Below are 24,698 nucleotides of genomic sequence, written 5' to 3' on the forward strand. Positions count from 1 at the left end.
TATCCGGCGTCCTGGTACTCCTCCTCCCACTGGAATCCTGCGAGATGCTCTTCTTGTTGTCACTTCTCCATCTGATTGTGGCGGCAGTTGTATGAACATTTTCTGGTGGTGGGAGGCGGCGCGGGTTGAACACAAAAGAGTTTACAGCAGGGGAGTGATGGCATTTTTTTTCCTGTCTGGTGGTTTTATTTATGGAAATATTTCAAAAAGAGAGACATTGAGTGAGACTTTTGTATGGAAATGTTTCCAGTCTGTGTTTTTTTAGCAGTTGATTACGGCTGTTTTGAGTATTTGATGTATTTGTAAATGCGTAAGCTCCATGTTGATCCTCCAAATACTGCCTTTTGTGTGTTTTTATTTTAAAAAAAAGTGCCTGCTTTGTACCGGCTGATTATTATAAATAGATCAAAGCGTGCACTTCCTTTCAGTTTTGGTGTAGCCTTTGGTACCTCCATGCACCGAGCACAAACAAGAATGTCTGATGGTTACAAGAATAACTTAAAAACCCGCCGAGATCGTCAAATATTAGTGCGGGGATGGATCACAAGCTAAGAAACGACAACACGAGCTGAAACGTTGTCTGTGTTTATTCCCAGCTCTGCATCCTTATGCGACCACCAATGGCAACCACGGTCACTATGGCAATAAGGAAGGCTTCCCCCCGGGCACAGCGGAGGAAATGACTCGAGACCCACCGTTCAAATCCTTGCAATACAGGTGTGCACACACGCAATGTGGATCGTAGTCATCACTTTGTTGAAGAGGTCCTATTGTGATAACTTTGGAACATTTAAAACATTTCCTTGTGGTCTACATCAGTGTTTTTCAACCTTTTTTGAGCCAAGGCACATTTTGCGCGTTGAAAATATCCGAAGGCACACCACCAGCAGAAATCATTAAAAAAGGAAACTCAGTTGACAGTAAAAAGTCGTTGTCGCAATTGTTGGATATGACTTTAAACCATAACCAACCATGCATCAATATAGCTCTTGTCTCAAAGTAGGTGTACTGTCACCACCTGTCACATCACACCCTGACTTATTTTGAGTTTTTTGCTGTTTTCCCGTGTGTAGTGTTTTAGTTCTTGTCTTGCGCTCCTATTTTGGTGGCTTTTTCTCTTTTTTTGGTATTTTCCTGTAGCAGTTTAATGTCTTCCTTTGAGCGATATTTCCCGCATCTACTTTGTTTTAGGAATCAAGAATATTTCAGTTGTTTTCATCCTTCTTTGTGGGGACATTGTTGATTCTCATGTCATGTTCGGATGCACATTATGGACGCCGTCTTTGCTCCACAGTAAGTCTTTGCTGTCGTCCAGCATTCTGTTTTTGTTTACTTAGTACCCAGTTCAGTTTTAGTTTCGTTCTGCATAGCCTTCCCTAAGCTTCAATGCCTTTTCTTAGGGGCACTCACCTTTTGTTTATTTTTGGTTTAAGCATTAGACAACTCTTTACCTGCACCCTGCCTCCCGCTGTTTCCGACATCTACAAAGCAATTAGCTACCTGCTGCCACCTACTGATATGGAAGAGTATTACACGGTTACTCTGCCGAGCTCTAGACAGCACCGACACTCAACAACAACACATCATTTGCAGACTATAATTACTGGTTTGCAAAAAATATTTTTTACCCAAATAGGTGAAATTTTCTAATCTCCCACAGCACACCAGACTGTATCTCACGGCACACTGGTGTGCCACGGCACAGTGGTTGAAAAACACTGGTCTACATAACATGTCATGGTGGTGCTTTGGTCAAAGTCTGAACAATACCACAGCCCCCTTCGACGGTGTCTCAACTAGAGGTGGGAATCTTCGGGCACCTCACGATTCGATTCCGATTACGATTCAGCAGCTACGATTCAATTAAAAATCGATTATTGATGCATCTTTAATTTGTATACAGTCGTGGTCAAAAGTTGACATACACTTGTAAAGAACATAATGTCATGGCTGTCTTGAGTTTCCAATCATTTCTATAACTCTTATTTTTTTGTGATAGAGTGATTGGAGCACATACTTGTTGGTCACAAGAAAACATTCATGAAGTTTGGTTCTTCAATGAATTTATTATGAGTCTACTGAAAATGAGACCAAATCTGCTGCGTCAAAAGTATACATACAGCAATGTTAATATTTGGTTACATGTTCCTTGGCATCACATGGACAAAGATGAGACCTTCTGGAGGAAAGTTCTGTGGTCAGATGGAACAAAAATTGAGCTGTTTGGCCACAATACCCAGCAATATGTTTGGAGGAGAAAAGGTGAGGCCTTTAATCCCAGGAACACCAATTCCTACCATCAAGCATGGTGGTGGTAGTATTATGCTCTGGGCCTGTTTTGCTGCCAATGGAACTGGTGCTTTACAGAGAGTAAATGGGACAATGAAAAAGGAGGATTTCTTCCAAATTCTTCAGGACAACCTAGAATCATCAGCCCGGAGGTTGGGTCTTGGGCGCAGTTGGGTGTTCCAACAGAACAATGACCCCAAACACATGTCAAAAGTGGTAAAGGAATGGCTAAATCAAGGCTAGAATTAAGGTTTTAGAATGGCCTTCCCAAAGTCCTGACTTAAACGTGTGGACAATGCTGAAGAAACAAGTCCATGTCAGAAAACCAAAAAATGTAGCTGAACTGCACCGATTTTGTCAAGAGGAGTGGTCAAAAACTCAACCAGAAGCTTGCCAGAAGCTTGTGGATGGCTACCAAAAGCGCCTTATTGCAGTGAAACTTGCCAAGGGACATGTCACCAAATATTAACATTGCTGTATGTATACTTTTGAACCAGCAGATTTGGTCACATTTTCAGTAGACCCATAAAAAATTCATAAAAGAACCAAACTTCATGAATGTTTTTTGTGACCAACAAGTATGTGCTCCAATCACTCTATTACAAAAAAATAAGTGTTGTAAAAAATATTGGAAACTCAAGACAGGCATGACATTATTTCCTTCACAAGTGTATGTAAACTTTTGACCACGACTGTATATTAATGCAGTTTTGCATTTCTTTTCGTTTCACTAAATAAGTGTTTATCACTTGCAACTTTTAAAAACGGTGATTTTGTAATAAGAGACAGTTAAATGAATTCCCATCACATTTATTAAATTCATGGAAATCTGTGCAAAACTGGAAAATAAGTGCCCTATAATAAAGGAGCTGGTCGGATCTCTTGGTGAGGTGGCTCGCTGTAGTCAGCAACATTTTTGGAACTGTCTGCATTACGTTATTTACAATAAAGACATTGATTATTGACGTTTACTTATCAGACTGATATAAGATGGAACTCTACGCTACTTTTTATTTTTTTAAATGGCAACAGCGTAGGATTTTATCATGCATGTGCATATACGAGCCAGTCTGCCGCATAACAAGAGGATAGGGTACTACAACTAAATAAAAATGGCAGGCTGGGGCAAAAATCTTCAGGTAAAACTCTACCACGTATGGAAATATATGCAGACATAACTAAGGCAAAATACGTTACTAGAGTCTCAAATTACAAATATCTTGTTTGGTGCAAGTTTGGGGGGAGGCGATTGTTTTATGAATATTCCCGCCAGGCCTCCAAAATTGTATTTCAAATATTCAGGATTAAAGGTAATCTCTAATAGACAAAAACAGCTACCGACAGGTAAGAAAAGTTAGTTTTGCATAATTGGTCCCCTTTAAAAGGGAACTGTACTTTTTTGGAATTTTCATTGACAATCCTTATGTAAGACACATAAGTTTTTTCTTTTTTTTTTGTGCATTCTCACTCGATAAATATGGCAAGTACAAGGTGACTAACAATGCATCTATTGGGAGTACACTATTCTGCACATAAAGCCATCTAAAAACATCCAAAAAGTGCCCGCAATACTCCATTTACATCTCGTGACCAGAATCAATCAATCAATGTTTATTTATATAGCCCTAAATCACAAGTGTCTCAAAGGGCAGAATATTAACCAAGTATTAGAAATATTGTTATTATAAGCGCTATCGCAGACAAACTACTTTTAGTGGCACTTATGCAGCTCCAGTGTTGATATACTGAGTTTCTGCTGCCTTTCAGTTGGTAAATTATTTCTAGATTATAAATCATGTCTCTCACTTGTACAGAAGAAATTTGTGACCATAAACTGAGAAGTTGGTCCACTTTAACATTCAACTTATACCCAGAGATGGCGATAAAGACACGAAAAGACGCTCGTTTGCAGCACCTTTTTTTTTTTTTTTTAAACCTGTGTGAGAATTTTGATGAATTCTTCATCTAAACGGGAAGATATAAACATCCCATCAGTCGGCATCCCAGTGAGAGCAGACATTGTACAGTAAGTGATTGTTTTATTATGTTTGTAGTTTGTATATCTTGTTTAGCACTTACCAATTTCTGCTTAGTCTACCACTCAAGCTGGATCTGTTTAGCACACAGCTTTTAAAACTCCTAGCCCATCCTCTTTATATTCAGAATCAAAAATATAAATGTTTGGATCATTATTTGTCCCTATGTAATCTCTGTTGTTTCTCACAAAGTCTGCCATGATTAGCAGTGGTTGTTGTTGTTGAATGGAAAAGTAAACGTCGTGATGGGTTTCTGAAATTAATTGCGAGAACGACATATCAAAATATGTAAATATTAAATGTTATTATGCGTGTGCTTGTCACATTACATATATACTTACAGCATGTATGTAAAACGTTGATGGAGGCTTTTGGATGTTTATTGGGGTGCTGTAAAGGCGTAATAGAGGGACTTCCATTGGCTTCATTGTTAGCTGACTTTCGCTACACTGCAAAAAGTCAGTGTTCAAAAACAAGAACAAAAAATAAAAAAATTAGGTGTATTTTACTTGAACTAAGGAAAATTATCTGCCAATAGAACAAGAACATTTCGCTTGTCAAGACTTTCCAAAACATGTAAAATTAGCTAACCTCAATGAACCCCAAAATACCTTAAAATAAGTATATTCTCACTAACAAGTGCACTTTTCTTGGTAGAAAATAAAAATATGAGACTTTTTTTTCTCAATATGTTGAAAAATATTCTTAAATTAAGTAAATGCTAGTATATATATATATAGCCCGGCCCCCAGCCAAACTTTTTTTAATTGTAATTTTGGATAATTTATCTGAATGTGCATGAACTATTTCTGTTCAAAATAGTTTGAAATGTCACATGTGAAATGTTTAAATATTAACTGTCCGTTTACTGTACTGTGCCAACTGTACTACTATATGAGTACGTATTTTCTATTGTTTCATTGAAAATAAAACAGCAAAGTGCATTTGGCTGTCATCTGTTTTAATTATGAGACACAATTGTGTCAAAGTCATGATTTTTTTGTTCATGATTGAAATAAGAAATTATTACTTTAAAAAAGTAGTTTTATACTTGTGAGTGTTGATGACACAGCTTTGCAACAGTTGATATTCTAGTTTCAAGCATGTTTTACTCAATATAGGTCATCAAATCTCAGCAACAAGCTGTAATATCTTACTGAGATCATTTAGGACCAAAACACTTAACATAAAACCTGCTTAGTGAGAAGAATGATCTTATCAGACAGAAAATAAGCAAATATCACCCTTATTTGAGATATCTAATCTTACTTAGATTTCAGTTTTTGCAGTGTATGATTTAGAATATATTTAAAAAAAAAAAAAATACGTGTACAGTTTTCCTTAAAATCACACACAAGCCTAGCATTGATAATTAATGACACATGCTTTACAATTAAGCTGCTGTGTTGTGAGAGACAGTTTAAAAACATTCTTTTTTCCTTCTCATTGCAATAGCACTTTTTTCTAGGGGTGTCCTGATCCTTTTTTGGAAATCCGTCCAATATCACCCAAAAAACTAATATCGGATTATATCGGCTCGCATCAAAACATCTCTAATACACTTACTCTCCGATGTTGCAACGTGTTCACATGTGCAAAGTTTGACAACCAGTTAACATCTAAATATCCTCCAATAAGCACCAAATATTGTTTTGTTTCTAAAAGATATATCAAATCAAAGGTTGTTTTGAGATAACTTGATGGGTGTAGATATATTAGGATTATTTTTGTCAAGGAGGTGCCGCCCTGTTAGTTGATGTGTGTTGCATAGAGCAGTGTTTTTCAACCACTAGTGTACCGTGACATATTGTCTGGTGTGCCGTAGGAGATTATGTAATTTCACCTAATTGGGTTAAAAATATTTTTTGCCAACCAGTAATTATAATCCGCAAATCTGCCGTTGTTGAGTGTCGGTGCTGTCCGTGTAATACTCTTGCATATCAGTAGGTGGCAGCAGGTAGCTAATAGCTTTGTAGATGTCGAGAACATGGTTTGTCGCTATCACAATATGTGGGAGGCAGTGTGCGGGTAAAAAGGTATCTAATGCTTAAACCAAAAATAAACAAAAGGTAAGTGCCGCTAAGAAAAGGCATTGAAGCTTAGGGAGGGCTACGCAAAACAAAGCTAAAACTGAACTGGCTGCAAAGTAGACCAAAACGGAATGCTGGACGACAGCAAAGACTTACAGAGTGTGGAGCAGCAGACGGCGTCCACTAAGTACATCCGTACATGACAATCAACAACAAAATAGGAGTGCAAGACAAGAACTAAAACACTACACACAGGAAAACAGCAAAAAACTCAAAATAAGTCACGGCGTGATGTGACAGGTGGTGACAGTACACCTATGTGGAGGTTACCCTCCAGTGGGTTCCCCAGACCACCAAACACTGCCACGAAAGCTTGCATCAGGGTTACAACACTGTTTGATTTGCATAAATTAGTGCAGGGGTTTTGCTTTCCAGCAATCTGTCGTTTCGTGTCCGTGTCTCTCTCGCTCTCCCTCCAGCTCCAACAACGTGTCTCATTCCGGCTGCTGCTAATAAAGGTGACAGGTGATTAGATAACAAGACCCACCTGGGCCATCTACGCACCTGTCGCTGTCTTCAAGGCCGGTCCTGGCACACCCCGTTCCGCCGCAGGCCATGCCCCCCTCCACAACCTACTTTGAGACAAGAGTTATAGTGATGCATGGTTGGTTATGGTTTGAATTAATATCCAACAATTGCGAGAACGACTTTTTTTTGTCAATATCGGCTGCTGAGTTTCATTTTTTTATGTTTTCTGCTGGTGGTGTGCCTTGAGATTTTTTCAATGACAACAATGTGCCTTGGCTCAGAAAAGGTTGAAAAATAGTAGCATAGAGGGCCAATAGCAGCCTTATCTGTAGTTGCTGAGGAAAAAACTGGGAAGCATCAACCTGAATGCCTTTTTAGTGGACACGACATGCAATGTTTTACTTGTTTCATAATGGAATGTTTTGTACATGTTACTTGTCCAATTTCCTCTGTAAGAAAGTTGTGTACGCTCACCTATTTTGCAGGAAGGGTCCGACGGACAGCCAGGTGTACAACCACGACGACGACGTGCCCCGCAGCAGGGCGTCCAAAAGCATGGATCTGGGTGAGCTCACACACCTGCGGTCACAATCCTTATCAAGTGCACGTCTTTGTTGGGCAAAGCAGACGCCTCCTATTATCCCCTACCTGGGGAGGTCTGACCTCCTGAACTGCTAAACCCAGAGGCTTTCCAGCAAACCTGATGAACACTCAGGGTGTTTGTGCACGCACATGAATAGAAGGCGCAGGGTTTCCAATCTGTTTTGTGTTTGTGTGCGTGTGTGTGTGCGTGTGTGCGTGTGTGTGTGTGTTCTGGCAATGCTTACTTAATGTGGACAGCGCTCTGTTTACACAGTCACCTTTAGGGGACCTCTGACGGTATGGGGTCAAAACAACAGGTCCCCTAAAGCAGTGGTCCCCAACCACCGGTCCGCGGACCGATTGGTACCGGGCCGCACAAGAAATTTAAAAAAAAATAAATACACTACCGTTCAAAAGTTTGGGGTCACATTGAAATGTCCTTATTTTTGAAGGAAAAGCACTGTACTTTTCAATGAAGATAACTTTAAACTAGTCTTAACTTTAAAGAAATACACTCTATACATTGCTATTGTGGTAAATGACTATTCTAGCTGCAAATGTCTGGTTTTTGGTGCAATATCTACATAGGTGTATAGAGGCCCATTTCCAGCAACTATCACTCCAGTGTTCTAATGGTACAATGTGTTTACTCATTGGCTCAGAAGGCTAATTGATGATTAGAAAACCCTTGTGCAATCATGTTCACACATGTGAAAACAGTTTAGCTCGTTACAGAAGCTACAAAACTGACCTTCCTTTGAGCAGATTGAGTTTCTGGAGCATCACATTTGTGGGGTCAATTAAACGCTCAAAATGGCCAGAAAAAGAGAACTTTCATCTGAAACTCGACAGTCTATTCTTGTTCTTAGGAATGAAGGCTATTCCACAAAATTGTTTGGGTGACCCCAAACTTTTGAACGGTAGTGTAAATAAAAAAAGTATTTTTTCTTTTTTATTAAATCTACATAAAAAACACAATATATACATTATATATCAATATAGATCAATACAGTCTGCAGAGATACAGTCTGTAAGCACACCTGATTGTATTTATTTATTTATTTTAAATAAATAAATAAAAATCCACCCCCCCCCCTGTTTTCAAGCGTTGACCGGTCCGCAGCTACAAAAAGGTTGGGGACCACTGCCCTAAAGGGAACCCTTTTCAAATGATAGTCAGATCCATTCTGAATATGCCTAAGTGATTTTTAAGCTTTGGCCCATAAAACATGTTTACTGGTTAGTTTGAATGTGAGACATTTGCACAGCAGCCCCCTCCTCGGGCTGTAGCTGGTACATTTAAGTCAGGGGTCTCAGACACGCTGCCCGCGGGCCAATTGCGGCCCCGCGAGACGTTATTTTGCGGCCCGCACCTTAATAGGAAAATGTAATGTTGGTGCGGCTTGTGAGTTTTAAACGAATGGCGCTTGACAGCGTCATACTTGCCAACCCTCCCAATTTTTCCGGGAGACTCCCGAATTTCAGGGTAACCATTCTCTCGAATGTCTTCACCCAAACAACAATATTAAGGGCGTCCCGTGATGTCACTGCCTTTAGCGCCCTCTACAACCTGTACAAACAGCGTGCCAGCCCAGTCACATGTTGTATTTGACTTCTGTACACACACGTAAGTGACTGCAAGACATAAACACAACAGAACAAATACCCAGAATCCCATGCAGCCCTAACTCTTACGGGCGTCGGTTGAGGTGGGCGGGGTTGGGGGGCGGGGTTTGGTGGTAGTGGGGGTGTATATTGCAGCCCGGAAGAGTTAGTGCTGCAAGCTGTTCTGGGTATTTGTTCTGTTGTGTTTATGTTGTGTTACGGTGCGGATGTTCTCCCGAAATGTGTTTGTCATTCTTGTTTGGTGTGGGTTCACAGTGTGGCGCATATTTGCAACAGTGATAAAGTTGTTTATACGGCTACCCTCAGTGTGACATGTATGGCTGTTGATAAAGTATGTCTTGCAGTCACTTACGTGTGTCTGCAGAAGCCTCATACAGTGCTATCAAGGCACGCCCTTAGTATTATTGTCCGGGTGAAAATCGTGACAAATTCGGGGGAACGGTTGCCCCGGGAGATTGTCGGGAGGGGCACTGAAATTCGGGAGTCTCCCGGAAAAATCGGGAGGGTTGGCAAGAATGTTGCTAGGGCGGGATAGCCATTCAAAGAGGGTGAATTCATTAAAAAGTGCGTGTTAGAGAAATCTTTTCTTGCGGCCCAGCCTCACCCAGTTTCTGCATCCAGTGGCCCCCAGGTAAATTGAGTTTGAGACCCCTGATTTAAGTGGTGAAACTTCCTATAAGAGGACAGCTGCAGTGCTGTATTCCGAGGATCATGTCATATTTCATTTGAACTTTTTTTTTTTTAAATGGTCCTCAGTAGTCACGTACAAATTTGTGTGAATTATGCAAAATTATTCAAATTTGGTCCCCATGAACCATATTAAAGGCCTACTGAAAGCCACTACTACCGACCACGCAGTCTGATAGTTTATATATCAATGATGAAATCTTAACATTGCAACACATGCCAATACGGCCGGGTTAACTTATAAAGTGCAATTTTAAATTTCCCGCGACACTTCCGGTTGAAAACGTCTATGTATGATGACGTTTGCGCGTGACGTCGATGGTTGAAACGGAAGTATTTGGACACATTGTATCCCAATACAAACAGCTCTGTTTTCATCGCAAAATTCCACAGTATTCTGGACATCTGTGTTGGTGAATCTTTTGCAATTTGTTTAATGAACAATGGAGACTGCAAAGAAGAAAGCTGTAGGTGGGATCGGTGTATTAGCGGCTGGCTGCAGCAACACAACCAGGAGGACTTTGACTCGGATAGAAGACGCGCTATCTGACGCTAGCCGCCGACCGCATCGATGATCGGGTGAAGTCCTTCGTCGCGTCGTCGATCGCTGGAACGTAGGTGAGCACGGGTGTTGATGAGCAGATGAGGGCTGGCTGGCGTAGGTGGATAGCTAATGTTTTTATCATAGCTCTGACGAGGTCCCATAGCTAAGTTAGCTTCAATGGCGTTGTTAGCAACAGCATTGCTAGGCTTCGACAGGCGGCACAGCATTAACCGTGTAGTTACATGTCCAGTGTTTGGTTCGGTGTCTCCTGATAGTAGTATTGTTGATTCTCTGTCTATCCTTCCCGTCAGGGGCTTATTTCTTTTGTTTCTATCTGCTTTTAAGCACGATGCTATCACGTTAGCTCCGTAGCTAAAGTGCTTCGCCGATGTATTGTCGTGGAGATAAAAGTCACTGTGAATGTCCATTTCGCGTTCTCGACTCTCATTTTCAAGAGGATATAGTATCCGAGGTGGTTTCATATACAAATCCGTGATCCACAATAGAAAAAGGAGAAAGTGTGGAATCCAATGAGCCCTTTTACCTAAGTTACGGTCAGAGCGAAAAAATATACGTCCTGCTCTGCACTCTAGTCCTTCACTCTCACGTTCCTCATCCACAAATCTTTCATCCTCGCTCAAATTAATGGGGTAATCTTCACTTTCTCTGTCCGAATCGCTCTCGCTGCTGGTGTAAACAATGGGGAAATGTGAGCAGCCCTTCAACCTGCGACGTCACGCTACTTCCGGTACAGGCAAGGCTTTTTTATCAGCGACCAAAAGTTGCGAAATTTATCGTCGATGTTCTCTACTAAATCCTTTCAGCAAAAATATGGCAATATCGCGAAATGATCAAGTATGACACATAGAATGGATCTGCTATCCCCGTTTAAATAATAAAAATTCATTTCAGTAGGCCTTTAACTCTTTTTCCCCAGGGTCCCCAGTAAGCATGATCAGCACATTACTTCATCAATCCAGAGATTTAAAGGCGTGTATGAGCTAACTGGGCAGTGGCCATTTTACCTCATTTTTTTTATGCCTCCAAAACCTGTAGAAAGGGTGGTACCCACAAGTGATGATCAAAAACTTGGTCCCCATTCCAAATGATAACCAGTATGTGTGTGTTTGTGTGTGTTGCGAAAGGCTTATTTCCTTGTATTAACCTGAAATGAACCCCCTGCTCTGCTCTTGTCCCCTGCGTGTCTCGACTGTTCTTGATGCTTTTCTTCTTGTTTTTAACAATTTTTTTCCCTTAAATGCATGTTCCCTTTTGTCTCAGCCATGTTTATTTTATTTATTTCCCCCCCCCCTCGCACAAAGGCCTGGCTCCGTGTGGAAGCCAACAAATCTGCTCGTGTCTCTGTGTCTCTATCTCCCCTGCTTCTGATTTCCAATCCCGGTTCATTAGGTTCAGCGGATTGGCTTTCTTCCTGCAGCAAACGCCTCTGCCATCCCAGCTGATTGGCTTTCATTATGGACAAGGGTGGTCTGGCCGCACTCCCTGTGTTCTGGCCCACCGAGGGCTCGCCGCGCTCAGCCCTCTCTTCTCAATCGCCGGCCATCCCCCATCTCAATCTGTTTACATTTCCTCCGTGTTATCGCTCCACTTCCATTGGTCTCTATTGCGTCCTGTCTGATACCGCCGCTGATGTGAACAGAGCGTGCACCTTGTGTCAGGCTTTACAGTCTCATGTATCTGAGCTTTATCACCGCCGCAGTGCAGGTCGGCTTTTATTAAACGCCACTTGACCAAAGCAGGTGAGCACCCTCTGTTGACCTTGGAAACCTTCAGCAAACAGTCTATTGACTGGAGCTTAAGTACATACTTATGAGGATGCACACACCATGCAAGATGAGTAGTGGAATACCTAACACAACCTGCTCACCTCAGCTGCACAGGCCATTAATGGTGCTGCCTAAGATGTTTTTTTGCAATGTGGCCAGGGGTGTTGTGCCAAATTCTGGGCTCCAATAGACACGACTCCCCATCCCACCCTAAAGTCAACATCGCCTACCTATTATGCAAAATTATTTAAATAATACACACACTGCAAAAAAGAGCTGACAAATTTTAGTTTTTCCATGCAGCTAGTTGATTTTACTTGATAATACTTAGCAGGATTAAAATAAAAAAACATATTTTATAGTTTTCTGAATTGTAACTTTTTTAAACAATAATAGCCAAAATGCAATTATTTATGATAGAATTAAAAATGATTCAATTAAATTGTAAATCCCGGCTTGTGGCAAATAATTTTTTAGCAATACAAACACTGCAAAAAAAAAGAGCTGACAATATAAGACAGAAATATTAGATTTCAGGTAAAAAAAAACGACTAAAAAATTGTGAAATTATCTGTCCATGCAGTTAGTTCATTTTACTTGATAAGACATCCTATATTAAGATTTGTGTATCTAGAAATTAGCAGGACTTTTAAGATATAAAATTTTTTATGTGGAAAAAAAAACCCTAAATATATTATTTCAATAGTTATTTTCTCGATTTTTAAACTAGGATAGACAAAATATAATAATTAATGCTAGAATTAAGATTATGTGTAAAGTCAATCATTAAAAATAAGTAAATAAGAAAATGCTAGAAATAAAATGTTAAATATTGCCAAGTGGCAAATTAGCAGGATTTTAAGATAGAAATACATATTTTATTCTGAAATCAAGAATTATTAAACATTATCAGTATGTTGGAGAATTTTTAAACAAAGTTTTCTATGTGGGGAAAACCAAAATATCTTATTTGAATAGTTTTCTGAATTGTAACTTTTTTAAACAATAATAGCCAAAATAAAATTATTTATGCTAGAATTAAGGATTATTAGATAAAGTCAATCATTAAAAATAAGTAAATAACGCTTAAAACTGGAGACATTTCTAGAAATTAAATTTGAAATCCCAGCTTCTGGCAAATTATTTTTTTGCGGTGCAAACACTGCAAAAAAGAGCTAACAAAATATAATAAATACGAAAAAGATTTTAGTAAAAAAAAAATTCCATGCAGCTAGTTGATTTTACTTGATAATACTTGTATGTCTAGAAATTAGCAGGATTTTAAGATAGAAATACATATTTTATTCTGAAATAAATCATTATTAAACATCATCGGTATATGCAGAATCTTTAAACACAATTTTCTATGTGGGGAAAAGCAAAATATTTAATTTGAATAGTTTTCTGAATTGCAACTTCTTTAAACAATAATAGCCAAAATGCAATTATTTATGCTAGAATTAAAAATGATTAAATTACATTTTAAATCCCGGCTTGTGGCAAATTATTTTTTGCGATGCAAACACTGCAAAAAAAAAGAGCTGACCATATAAGATAGAAATATTAGATTTCAGGTCAAAAAAACAACTAAAAAATAGTGAAATTATCTGTCCATGCCGTTAGTTAATTTTACTTGATAAGACATCCTATATTAAGATTTGTGTATCTAGAATTTAGCAGGACTTTTAAGAAATAATTTTAAAAAAAAAATGTATGTGGAAAAAAACCTAAATATATTATTTCAATTGTTATTTTCTCGATTTTTAAACTACAATAGACAAAATATAATAATTCATGCTAGAATTAAGATTATGTGTAAAGTCAATCATTAAAAATAAGTAAATTGGAAAATGCTAGAAATAAAATGTTAAATATTGCCAAGTGGCATTTTAGCAGGATTTTAAGATAGAAATACATATTTTATTCTGAAATCAAGAATTATTAAACATTATCAGTATGTTGGAGAATTTTTAAACAAAGTTTTCTAGGTGGGGAAAACCAAAATATCTTATTTGAATAGTTTTCTGAATTGAAACTTTTTTAAACAATAATAGCCAAAATAAAATTATTTATGCTAGAATTAAGGATTATTAGATAAAGTCAATCATTAAAAATAAGTAAATAGCGCTTAAACCTGGAGACATTTCTAGAAATTAAATTTGAAATCCCAGCTTCTGGCAAATTATTTTTTTGCGGTGCAAACACTGCAAAAAAGAGCTGACAAAATATAATAAATACGAAAAAGATTTTAGTAAAAAAAAAATTCCATGCAGCTAGTTGATTTTACTTGATAATACTTGTATGTCTAGAAATTAGCAGGATTTTAAGATAGAAATACATATTTTATTCTGAAATAAATCATTATTAAACATCATCAGTATGTTGCAGAATCTTTAAACAAAGTTTTCTATGTGGGGAAAAGCAAAATATTTAATTTGAATAGTTTTCTGAATTGTAACTTTTTTAAACAATAATAGCCAAAATGCAATTATTTATGCTAGAATTAAAAATGATTAAATTACATTTTAAATCTCGGCTTGTGGCAAATTATTTTTTGCGATGCAAACACTGCAAAAAAAAAGAGCTGACAATATAAGATAGAAATATTAAATTTCAGGTAAAAAAAACAACTACAATATAGTAAAATTATCTGTCCATGCGGTTAGTTCATTTTACTTGATAAGACATCATATATTAAGATTTGTGTATCTAGAAATTAGCAGGACTTTTAAGATATCATTTTTTAACAGTTTTTATGTGGAAAAAAACGTAAATATATTATTTCAATAGTTAATAGTAAACTAGAATAGACAAAATATAATAATTCATGCTAGAATTAAGATTATGTGTAATGTCAGTCATTAAAAATAAGTAAATAGGAAAATGCTAGAAATAAAATGTTAAATATTGCCAAGTGGTAAATTAGCAGGATTTTAAGATAGAAATACATATTTTATTCTGAAATCAAGAATTTTTAAACATCAGTATGTAGAGAAATCTTTAAACAAAGTTGTCTATGTGGGTAAAACCAAATTGTAACTTTTTTTAAACAATAATAGCCAAAATTAAATTATTTATGCTAGAATTAAACATTATTACATAAAGTCAATCATTAAAAATAAGTAAATAGCTCTTAAAACTAGGGACATTTCTAGAAATAAAATTTGAAATCCCGGCTTTTGGCATAATTATTTTTTGCGGTGCAAACACTGCAAAAAAGAGCTGAAGATTTGTGTTATTTTTTTTTTCTCCATGCAGCTAGTTGATTTTACTTGATAATACTTGTATGTCTAAAGTTTGCTGCTGATCACATGGACAACGATAAGATTTGGTCACATGTTCAGTAGACCCATAATAAATTCATAAAAGAACCAAACTTCATGAATGTTTATTTGTGACCAACAAGTATGTGCTCCAATCACTCTATCGCAAAAAAATAAGAGTTGTAGAAATGATTGGAAACTCAAGACAGCCATGACATTATGTTCTTTACAAGTGTATGTCAACTTTTGACCACGACTGTAACTGCATTGCACTTTGCACTGCAAACATAGTTGACTTGTTTAAGACTTAAAAATCAGGTGTTAATAAAAGACTGCTGTGAGATGCTACATGATGTTGCTGGTGGACAACCTCTTGTGCTAATGAAAAATTATTTGTCCAGCAATTGCATACAGTACCGATAAGGGTACCGATGCATGTCGATATTGGTATCCGTATCAATAACATCTTAACAGAATACATCCCCAGTTACAGTATGCCCCCACCCCTATGGCCAAATCCCACTGTCATCGCAGCTTCTTCAGTGTGTCTTGTTCCTCACTCGTCTGCCCTATATGGGAAGATTGACCTCATAAAAAATGAAAATGATTATTTAAGCGAAAGAGCAGCCTGATGAAAACCTATTATTGTCTCCCGGCGTGCTGCCTGCGGCGGCCAGCTGCAATCATGTTGAGCTAAATGAGGTGTTTGGCTGGGCGGCAGCAGTCTCCTTTTTTTTTTTTTTTTACTTTTTGGTATTATTTCTCCCAGTGCCTGTCTCCTTCCATCATCACAATATCACTGTTTGTCCCTGTATTAGCTTTTTGTCCTTTTTGGTACTAACAGATGCTTTTTCCTGTGTTGCAGTGGCGGATGAGAGCAACGTGAGATCGCTGGTCGGACATACAAATGGTGAGTCTTGCAACTGCATTTCAAGCTTCCTCGATACGGAACTGATTTACTGACTGACGAAGCAATCTTTTGTTCAGTTTGGTTTATAAATCACCAAAATTGATTCCCGAGCGCGGCCACCGCTGCTGCTCACTGCTCCCCTCACCTCCCAGGGGGTGGAAGAAGGGGATGGGTCAAATGCAGAGGTTAATTTCACCACATCTAGTGTGTGTGTGACTATCATTGGTACTTTAACATTTTAACTTTTACTTTAAATGTCAGCAAATGGGTGCTGATTCATCATAGATTTGGTTCAGTTTGAAATACAGATGTGCTATAATTGGACAAAGTACGGGATCGGCCAAGGCCTTTCAATGGTGATCTCAAAAAATGATTGAGTACATGATTGAATGAGATGTGATCGGTAGGGATGATGTTCGAAACCGGTTCTCCCGGTTGTTCGATAAGAAAAGAACCGATTCCATGGACTCGAATCCCTTTTTGAGAACCGGTTCCCGTTATCGAGGCCACTATAGTAAAGAAAAAGAGTTGGTTATTTATTCGAATCCCTGGGAACGAATCCCGTCCCACAGGAAATGCCCTGTGGGACGGCAATGTTATGCCCATTTGATTGTAGACTCTTACTGACACCTTGTGGCGGTATGAAAATACTACACGTCATTAGTTTGGGCACTTCCGGGTTGGCGACTGTCAGTTCAGTTCATGAGACAATTGAGAAGTAGACAAGTTGTGTTAGCTCTTACAAGCCTTGGAAAAGATAAGTCTGTAAGTAAACTGTTTAACTTGTTTATGTAACTCAATATTGAGGTGGAAAGTGGTTAAATTTGATACTAAGATGTTTATTGAAAAACTATTTTTGTGCACTGTTTCAATGGATGTTTTGAGGACTTAAATTGGCTGCCGGTCGTGTATTTCCACCATCGAAATAGTTTCAACACTCAGAAGTATTTGTTTGATGATAGTACTGTATATTTGTGTGAAGCTAATGTTTACATATTGTGTATTACATTTCAGTATGTTGATTGAATCACATAACTTATACATTTGTCATTGTGTGTATTTCAGTTTAAAAAAAATAAAAAATAACAGTTCAGTGCAAGACAAAAGTAAAGATAGGAAAAGACAAAGCAAGATCAACAACAATAAAGAGCCTAAATGGATTAATCTGCTTTGGAACTTTATTAGACGTCTTGGATTGTTTGTTAGCTGTCTGCCTGTGTGTGTAGTTAGTATGTTCCAATAGCAGCAGAAGTGCACTTTTTGGAGAGCTGTATTATTTTCAGTTTTGTGTCCAAGGGACTGATTTTATTTAACACTATATTAATATTTATACACCTATAGTGATCACAGAGACAGGTTGTTTTTGTGCTACTGTATATATTTGTTTTTCTGAAAAATCACACTTAATATACTTTGGGTAACAACAGTCAATATTTATTTTTTTTATTTTTTTAGGGGAGTAACAGTCAATATTTATTTATTTATTATTTTTATTTTTTTTCTTATAAAATAAAAGGGAGCTTTTGTTAAACCAAATATTGTGTTTTTTTCCATATATAACAACCTATCTGGATTCGATAAGAGAATCGATAAGGAATCGGTTCGATAAGAGGATTCGATAATGGGCTCGAACTCTATAATTTCTTATCAAACATTATCCCGAGTGATCGGTATCATCTGATCTCAATCATGGAAGATCCATCCATCCATCCATTTTCTACCGCTTGTCCCGTTCGGGGGTCGCAATATTGGAATTAACGGCGTAAAACCGTGACTGAAACAACCCTAGTTTGAAACTTAAGTGTGGTGGTTTTCTTAACATATTTGTTATTATATCAGGCTTGAAAACAAGACTGACCCAGCTCTGTCACTGACCTCGACCGCCTCTCACGCCGCACTTCCAGTGGCTTCACCACCTCCTCTTCCTTCTCCCCTTCCTCACCCCGCCCCTCCCACCTGCTTTGCCGCAAAGATTTTCCTGGAATTTCTGATCACCGCCTGTAACCCGGCGACCCACGATAAATAAGGAGATCTATTTCTGCTCTGCTGCATTCCACTGATGTTGTTTTCCTCTCGTCTCCCCGCTGACGTCTTTGCTAATGCGTATTGACAGTGCTTTTTGCGTGTTTTTCATTTTTTGCTGACAAGGCACATCGGGCTGGCTTCCTGTGCTGCACCCCCCCACCCCCTCACCCTGGCTCTTAAATGGCCTCAGTGTTTCTTTATGGGCTTTGACATATTTCATTAGATGGATGGTCTTAAGAGGCCTGCCTGGCTTCTTTAATCTGGCTAAAACCTTCTTTTCCTCTCTGGCGAGAGTGCTTCACTCCTCTTTTTCCTCTCACTCCCTCGTTCTTTACACTTGATTCCTTGGTCTTCAATGGAGGTCTGAGCTTTTTTTACTTGCCTTTTTCCACTTCCATCTTTCCCAGCTCCCACCAAGCTCTCTCTTGATTATTTGGTCTCCTGCTCTCTTTTGCATGGCTCCTTGCCTATTTTTTTCTCTGAATTCCAAATACATCCGATTGCCTCTTTGTGATCCCTTCCCCCGCTGGATCAGTTCTTGCATTATGTTATGATGATAAACATGCTCTAGGCTTGTGGGACTTCCTCCAGCATGTTGGCTCTGGCACAGAGAAGCTCCTTTCCCAGCTCTCTTACAACTTGCCTGGGAGCGAATCCAGCAGTGAGGATGTACGGTCGTGGTCAAAAGTTGACATACACTTGTAAAGAACATAATGTCATGGCTGTCTTGAGTTTCCAATCATTTCTACAACTCATATTTTGTTGTGATAGAGTGATTGGAGCACATACTTGTTGGACACAGTTTGGTTCTTTTATGAATTTATTATGGGTCTACTGAAAATGTGACCAAAAGAATACATACAGCAATGTTAATATTTGGTTACATGTCCCTTGGCAAGTTTCACTGCAATAAGGCACTTTTGGTAGCCATCCACAAGCTTCTGGCAAGCTTCTGGTTGAGTTTTTGACCACTCCTCTTGACAAAATTGGTGCAGTTCAGCTAAATGTGTTGGTTTTCTGACATGGACTTGTTTCTTCAGCATTGTCCACACGTTTAAATCAGGACTTTGGGAAGGTCATTCTAAAACCTTAATTCTAGCCTGCATTCCTTTACCACTTTTGACGTGTGTTTGGGGTCATTATCCTGTTGGAACACCCAACTGCGCCCAAGACCCAACCTCCGGGCTGATGATTTTAGGTTGTCCTGAAGAATTTGGAGGTCATCCTCCTTTTTCATTGTCCCATTTACTCTCTGTAAAGCACCAGTTCCATTGACAGCAAAATAGGCCCAGAGCATAATACTACCACCACCATGCTTGACGGTAGGGATGGTGTTCCTGGGATTAAAGGCCTCACCTTTTCTCATATTGCTGGATATTGTGGCCAAACAGCTCAATTTTAGTTTCATCTGACCACAGAACTTTCCTCCAGAAGGTCTTATCTTTGTCCAAGTGATGTCAAGAAGCAAACTCCCCTCTGTTGCTAGATATCTCGAGATGTACGTTGTAATATGTGTATGTGCTTTGCTATGGAGGTTTTTTCCCACTCCAGACTGGGCCCCCTTAGGAGCCCAGTCTAGATTGTATTTTTTTACTCATCCTTACCCAGCGTTTACCTTTTTCCCATCTTTTACAGGGCGCCTTTTGGCGACCCATCAGCGTTCCTGTTCTGTGACCCTGTACACTGTTTGTTTATCTAACCTTGAACGGGTTTGTGCTGAAAACAAAGTTTCGTTGTACTTGTGCAATGACAATAAAGACCTATCCTATCCTATCCTATTATTTTTGTACGGTTTCAGTTTCGTAAATTAATCTAAAACATTACAGTGGACTTATTGAGTTTGGTTAGCTGATTGGAGAGTTAGCTTCCGCAGCTAATGGGACTGACAGTGGTTTTCTGAAGTGTTCCTGAACCCATGTGGTGATATCCTTTACACACTGGTGTTGCTTTCGGGCATTCAATATTGGTTTTCTCCAGGTTCTCTGAACCTTTTGATGATATTACGGACCGTAGATGGTGAAATCCCTAAATTCCTGCAATAGCTGGTTGAGAAATGTTGTTTTTAAACTGTTCAACAATTTGCTCACGCATTTGTTCACAAAGTGGTGACCCTCGCCCCATCCTTGTTTGGGAATGACTGAGCATTTCATGGACGCTGCTTTTATACCCAATCATGGCACCCACCTGTTCCCAATTAGCCTGTTCAGTTGTGGGATGTTCCAAATAAGTGTTTGATGAGCATTCCTCAACTTTCTCAGCCCTTTTTTGCCACTCGTGCCAGCTTTTTTGAAACATGTCGCAGGCATCAAATTCCTAATGAGCTAAAATTTGCAAAAAATAACAAAGTTTACCAGTTTGAACGTTAAATATCTTGTCTTTGCAGTCGATTCAATTGAATATAAGTTGAAAAGGATTTGCAAATCATTGTAGTCTGTTTTTATTTACGATTTACACCACATGCCAACTTCACTGGTTTTGGGTTTTGTATATCCAGCCGTAGGCTCACTAGTAGTGAAGGTATAGTAAAGATGTGCTCTGTATGTCTTCCGATTGCATTCCCATTACATGTGCACATTCCCTTCTTATTGGTCATGTATTTACAAATGACACACAACCCACACCAATCCATACTCCACTACCCTTACCACTGTGTTATGGTAATCCAGTAGAGGCATGGGTAATTATGAAATGGCCTTCGAAGTCCCCGGCGGTTATTAAAGCCATCCATCTCGTCAGAGGCTGCATACACGCGGCACACATGTCCCCGTACCCTCATATATCTTAAAAGCAAAACTGAATTATAGCCACAGCAGCTCCTCCAGACTTTGATGCAGGATTCAAGTGTGTTAGGTGAGCGATGGGCAGTGAAGAGTGACCACTGATTATTCTTTCATTGGAGTGCACCTTGGATTGGCCTTATCTTGGAATGGAATTGCTTTGACAGGCAAGAGGCAAGAGAGACATAAGCAGCTTTGTTAGCTTGATGCCAGCATAATGTACAGAATATGCACATAACAGTTCCCATTAGGTGTATTAATCACTGCTGTGTCTAATAACAAAACAATTTTTTTAGACGGTCACTATCATCACTGAGGTGTACCTTCATTTTTTCTGTTTCAACATATTGATTTTCTGTTGTGTTTTCAAGGTTTGAAAAATGCTTGGATTTTGGGTGACGTGCTTGTAAACGATTGGAAATGTTCATCATATTTCTCGTCAGTCTGACTCAATAAGAAAATTATAAAAATGGCAAAAAATTAAACAAGTTTCCTTAAAAATGAAAGCTACACGCTTGATCTTACATGCTCTGTGTCGCCCCCAAGAGGACAGCGGTGCATCGGTGCTTCGGTCCATCGTGCCGGGAAGTTGTCGTTTTAATGAACATTGGATAGAAATTATTGCCGTATTTTCCGCACTATAAGGCGCACCTAAAAACCTCCAATTTTCTCAAAAGCTGACAGTGCGCCTTATAATCCGATGCGCCTTATATATGGACCAATACAACAGGTCTCGCAACTACGGGATGCATAACGTAACCCCAGCCTCTACTGTAGCGTCTATTCTATGCGCCTTATAGCGGTGCGCCTTATATATGAACAACGTTTTAAAATAGGCCATTCATTGAAGGTGGGCCTTATAATCCGGTGCGCCTTATAGTGCGGAAAATACGGTAGTCCATTATTGGACTTGTTTGTACTGTGAAGGTCATGTAATGTATAATTTGTAACCTTTTTCACAACTTAGAGCTGAGTTAATATGAATGATTTTGTAGTTTTTACACAACATGGTTGTATGCATTTCTTGCTCTATTATTTTTGTTGTCTGCTTAACTTGTCTGGCTACCTCAGTGAAAGCAAAAAGTTAACTTTTAATTTTTTTTGTTAATTTGTTATCATAGCCACAGTTATAAGGCTAGATGTGCCTAATGAAAGGTGACTGAGGTGTTGTGAAACAAACTAAATATTTTCCTTTAATTTTAACCTCTTAAGGCCCAAGCTGTTTGTTTACATGCTTTGTTTATTTCTCTTTGCTATTTGGGCTTATTGGACCCTAATTAGAATAGAAACTAAAAATCATCTTTTGATATGATGTACTTAGTCCATAAGTACACAAATGTGTACTTCATGTGTAGTGACATGCTAATTTTTATTTTTACCCTTTTTTTTCCCCAAATTCCATTGTATGTTGTACTCTTCTGACACCACCAGATGGCAGTATAAGTGTCCATATGTCAGCAGAAGACCCCAATTCAGTAGTGTACACAATTTTGGAAATAAGAGCTAAAAGGTGCTGTCCACACATGTGGCCACTAAGGCCTTTAGAGGTTAATGGACACATGAAAGTAAACAATGTGATAAAGGACATTTTATATCAATCAATCTAGGGATCTAGAGATCTGGGGCCGTACTTATCAAGCTTCTTAGAATTACTCCTAAGAAGTCTGCTAAGAGTTGACTTAAGAGTAAATAAATTATTCGCTGAAAGCTGCACTTAAAAGTTAGTTATCAAGCGTCTTTCTCACACTTTCAGCCAAGTGTAGGACTGAATCTTAAGTGTCACACTCAGAGCTGAATTACGACATTACTATGTGCCGTAAACGCAATTTTAGGTGACGTCATTTCTGTGTCCATAGAAATGACCAATCACGGAAGGGAATCCGTTGTCTAAGAATAAAGAAATATCTTAGAAATATTTAAGTGGACAATGGGAGTGTATATTTTGACAATAAACTACAAAATAATACAGAACAAACTAGTCCACGGCGGCACTCACGCTACCGCTCCCTCTCTTCTCTCGCCCACACACTCACTGACATCACTCACCTCACATGCTGTCACCTATTAAAGGGCCACACACACATACGCTACTCTCATAACATTTTCTTTCCAATTCATTAATTAGGCAACTAATTTGAAATTGGTGTGGGTGGCTCTATATATACTAGCCCACTGCAGCCACATGCAGAAATCAACAAGGAATCGAAAAGTTTTAAATCTGTGACAAAAATAATACCCGCTCTGTCTAAACGATACCGTTTCATCAGCTGCTCGTCATCAAACAAATCCAGGACATCCTTCCACTCCCTGAACGTTCGGTCACGTCTCTCTCGCCTCAGTGCCATCCCCTGCTGGCAACTCCTAACCACTTAAGACACCTCTGAAGGTCTCTTAAATATCGTGGAGAGTAGGAGTGATTCTTAGACTTAAGAACGTTGATAAAAAACTTTTATTCTTAAGTTTGAGAGTAGGACTAAATTTCGCAAATTCTCAGGACTTAAGTGTAAAATGGCACTCTAAGAAGCTTGATAAGTACGGCCCCTGGTCAAGACACTCCTCACTCTTTTGCCTTCACCTTCATTGTCCATTCCTTTTTGGTGACTTTATATACTCTGGACCTAGACGTTGAGTCCGCGACATACATGGCGGACAATAACTGATACAGTCTGCTTTGCCAGTCCAAAACCATTTGCCGTTTTCCGTAGTCTTCCCTCGACGGTGAGGTAATACAAAGCACACGCTACCTTTTTTTAAATCACATCCACGGGAGCCCGCATTCTCGTTGTCTCTCCTTCGACAAATGGCCAAAGTTTTTCAGTAAGTAGAATCACAGCTGACCTGGACATTCGAAAGTTCTCTTGCCGTCTGAGAAGTGTTGTATCCCAAATAGCTGCAATCGCTTTCTCTTAAGGTATTCATGTGTGATTTCCACATGTAGAGGGAGGAGAAACACGGGCATGTCTGGATGACTCGCCTCCATATTTCCAGCGGCTAGCTCCGAGTCACGAACCCGCTTTATTATGAAGCTGGCTGTGGCGCGTTCTTTGTGACATCACTTCCTGTGTGGGGCGCGTTTTTTCTGACGACACTTCTTCTGGCTTCACTTCCTCTCCGAACTTAGTTTGTAAACGATCAATGAGTCCATACAAAGCTAAGAACCGGAGATTCAAGAAATACACGGCGCACTTACCCGTGTAAAAATTAACCAAGGAGGGGGACCTTAAACGATGATTTAGTGTGGCTGAAACGGGGCATTGTTCATGAGCATGTGACTATGCAGTTTATTTGAGCAGTTGATTAAACCAGCATGGACCAGAGGGTCATTTAAAGGTGCTTGTCGTATGTTTTTATAGTGAGGATGTCTGTTTGAAGCTTGTGTCCATGACAATGTTTTATTGTTCGGTTTTATGATATTGGCTAGAAAGCATGTTTTTTTGCATCTATGTCTTATGTACGTGTCTATAAATCTGCTTTATGTGTGTCTTCACCATACTCCATTTGACGAACTATGGCAGAGCACTCTTCCACTCTTGGTGTCTCCCTGGCAACCAATCATCACAGTCACACATATATACACATTTTCACCTCACCAGCCCCAGCAGTTCAGATGGAGT

General features: G+C 39.0%; 1 protein-coding gene across 2 annotated transcripts in view; it reads left to right on the forward strand.

The window, feature by feature from the left end:
* Positions 1-24,698, forward strand: part of pard3ba (par-3 family cell polarity regulator beta a) — a 427,783-nt gene that overhangs the window by 173,978 nt on the left and 229,107 nt on the right. For both annotated transcript variants that reach the window (XM_062060174.1, XM_062060183.1), the window contains 3 exons: positions 597-717; positions 7,369-7,448; positions 16,238-16,282. In XM_062060174.1, the coding sequence (XP_061916158.1) occupies positions 597-717; positions 7,369-7,448; positions 16,238-16,282 (246 nt within the window). The remainder of the gene's footprint in view (positions 1-596; positions 718-7,368; positions 7,449-16,237; positions 16,283-24,698) is intronic.

This window comes from Entelurus aequoreus, linkage group LG01 (assembly GCF_033978785.1).
Source record: "Entelurus aequoreus isolate RoL-2023_Sb linkage group LG01, RoL_Eaeq_v1.1, whole genome shotgun sequence".
Lineage (NCBI taxonomy): Eukaryota > Metazoa > Chordata > Actinopteri > Syngnathiformes > Syngnathidae > Entelurus > Entelurus aequoreus.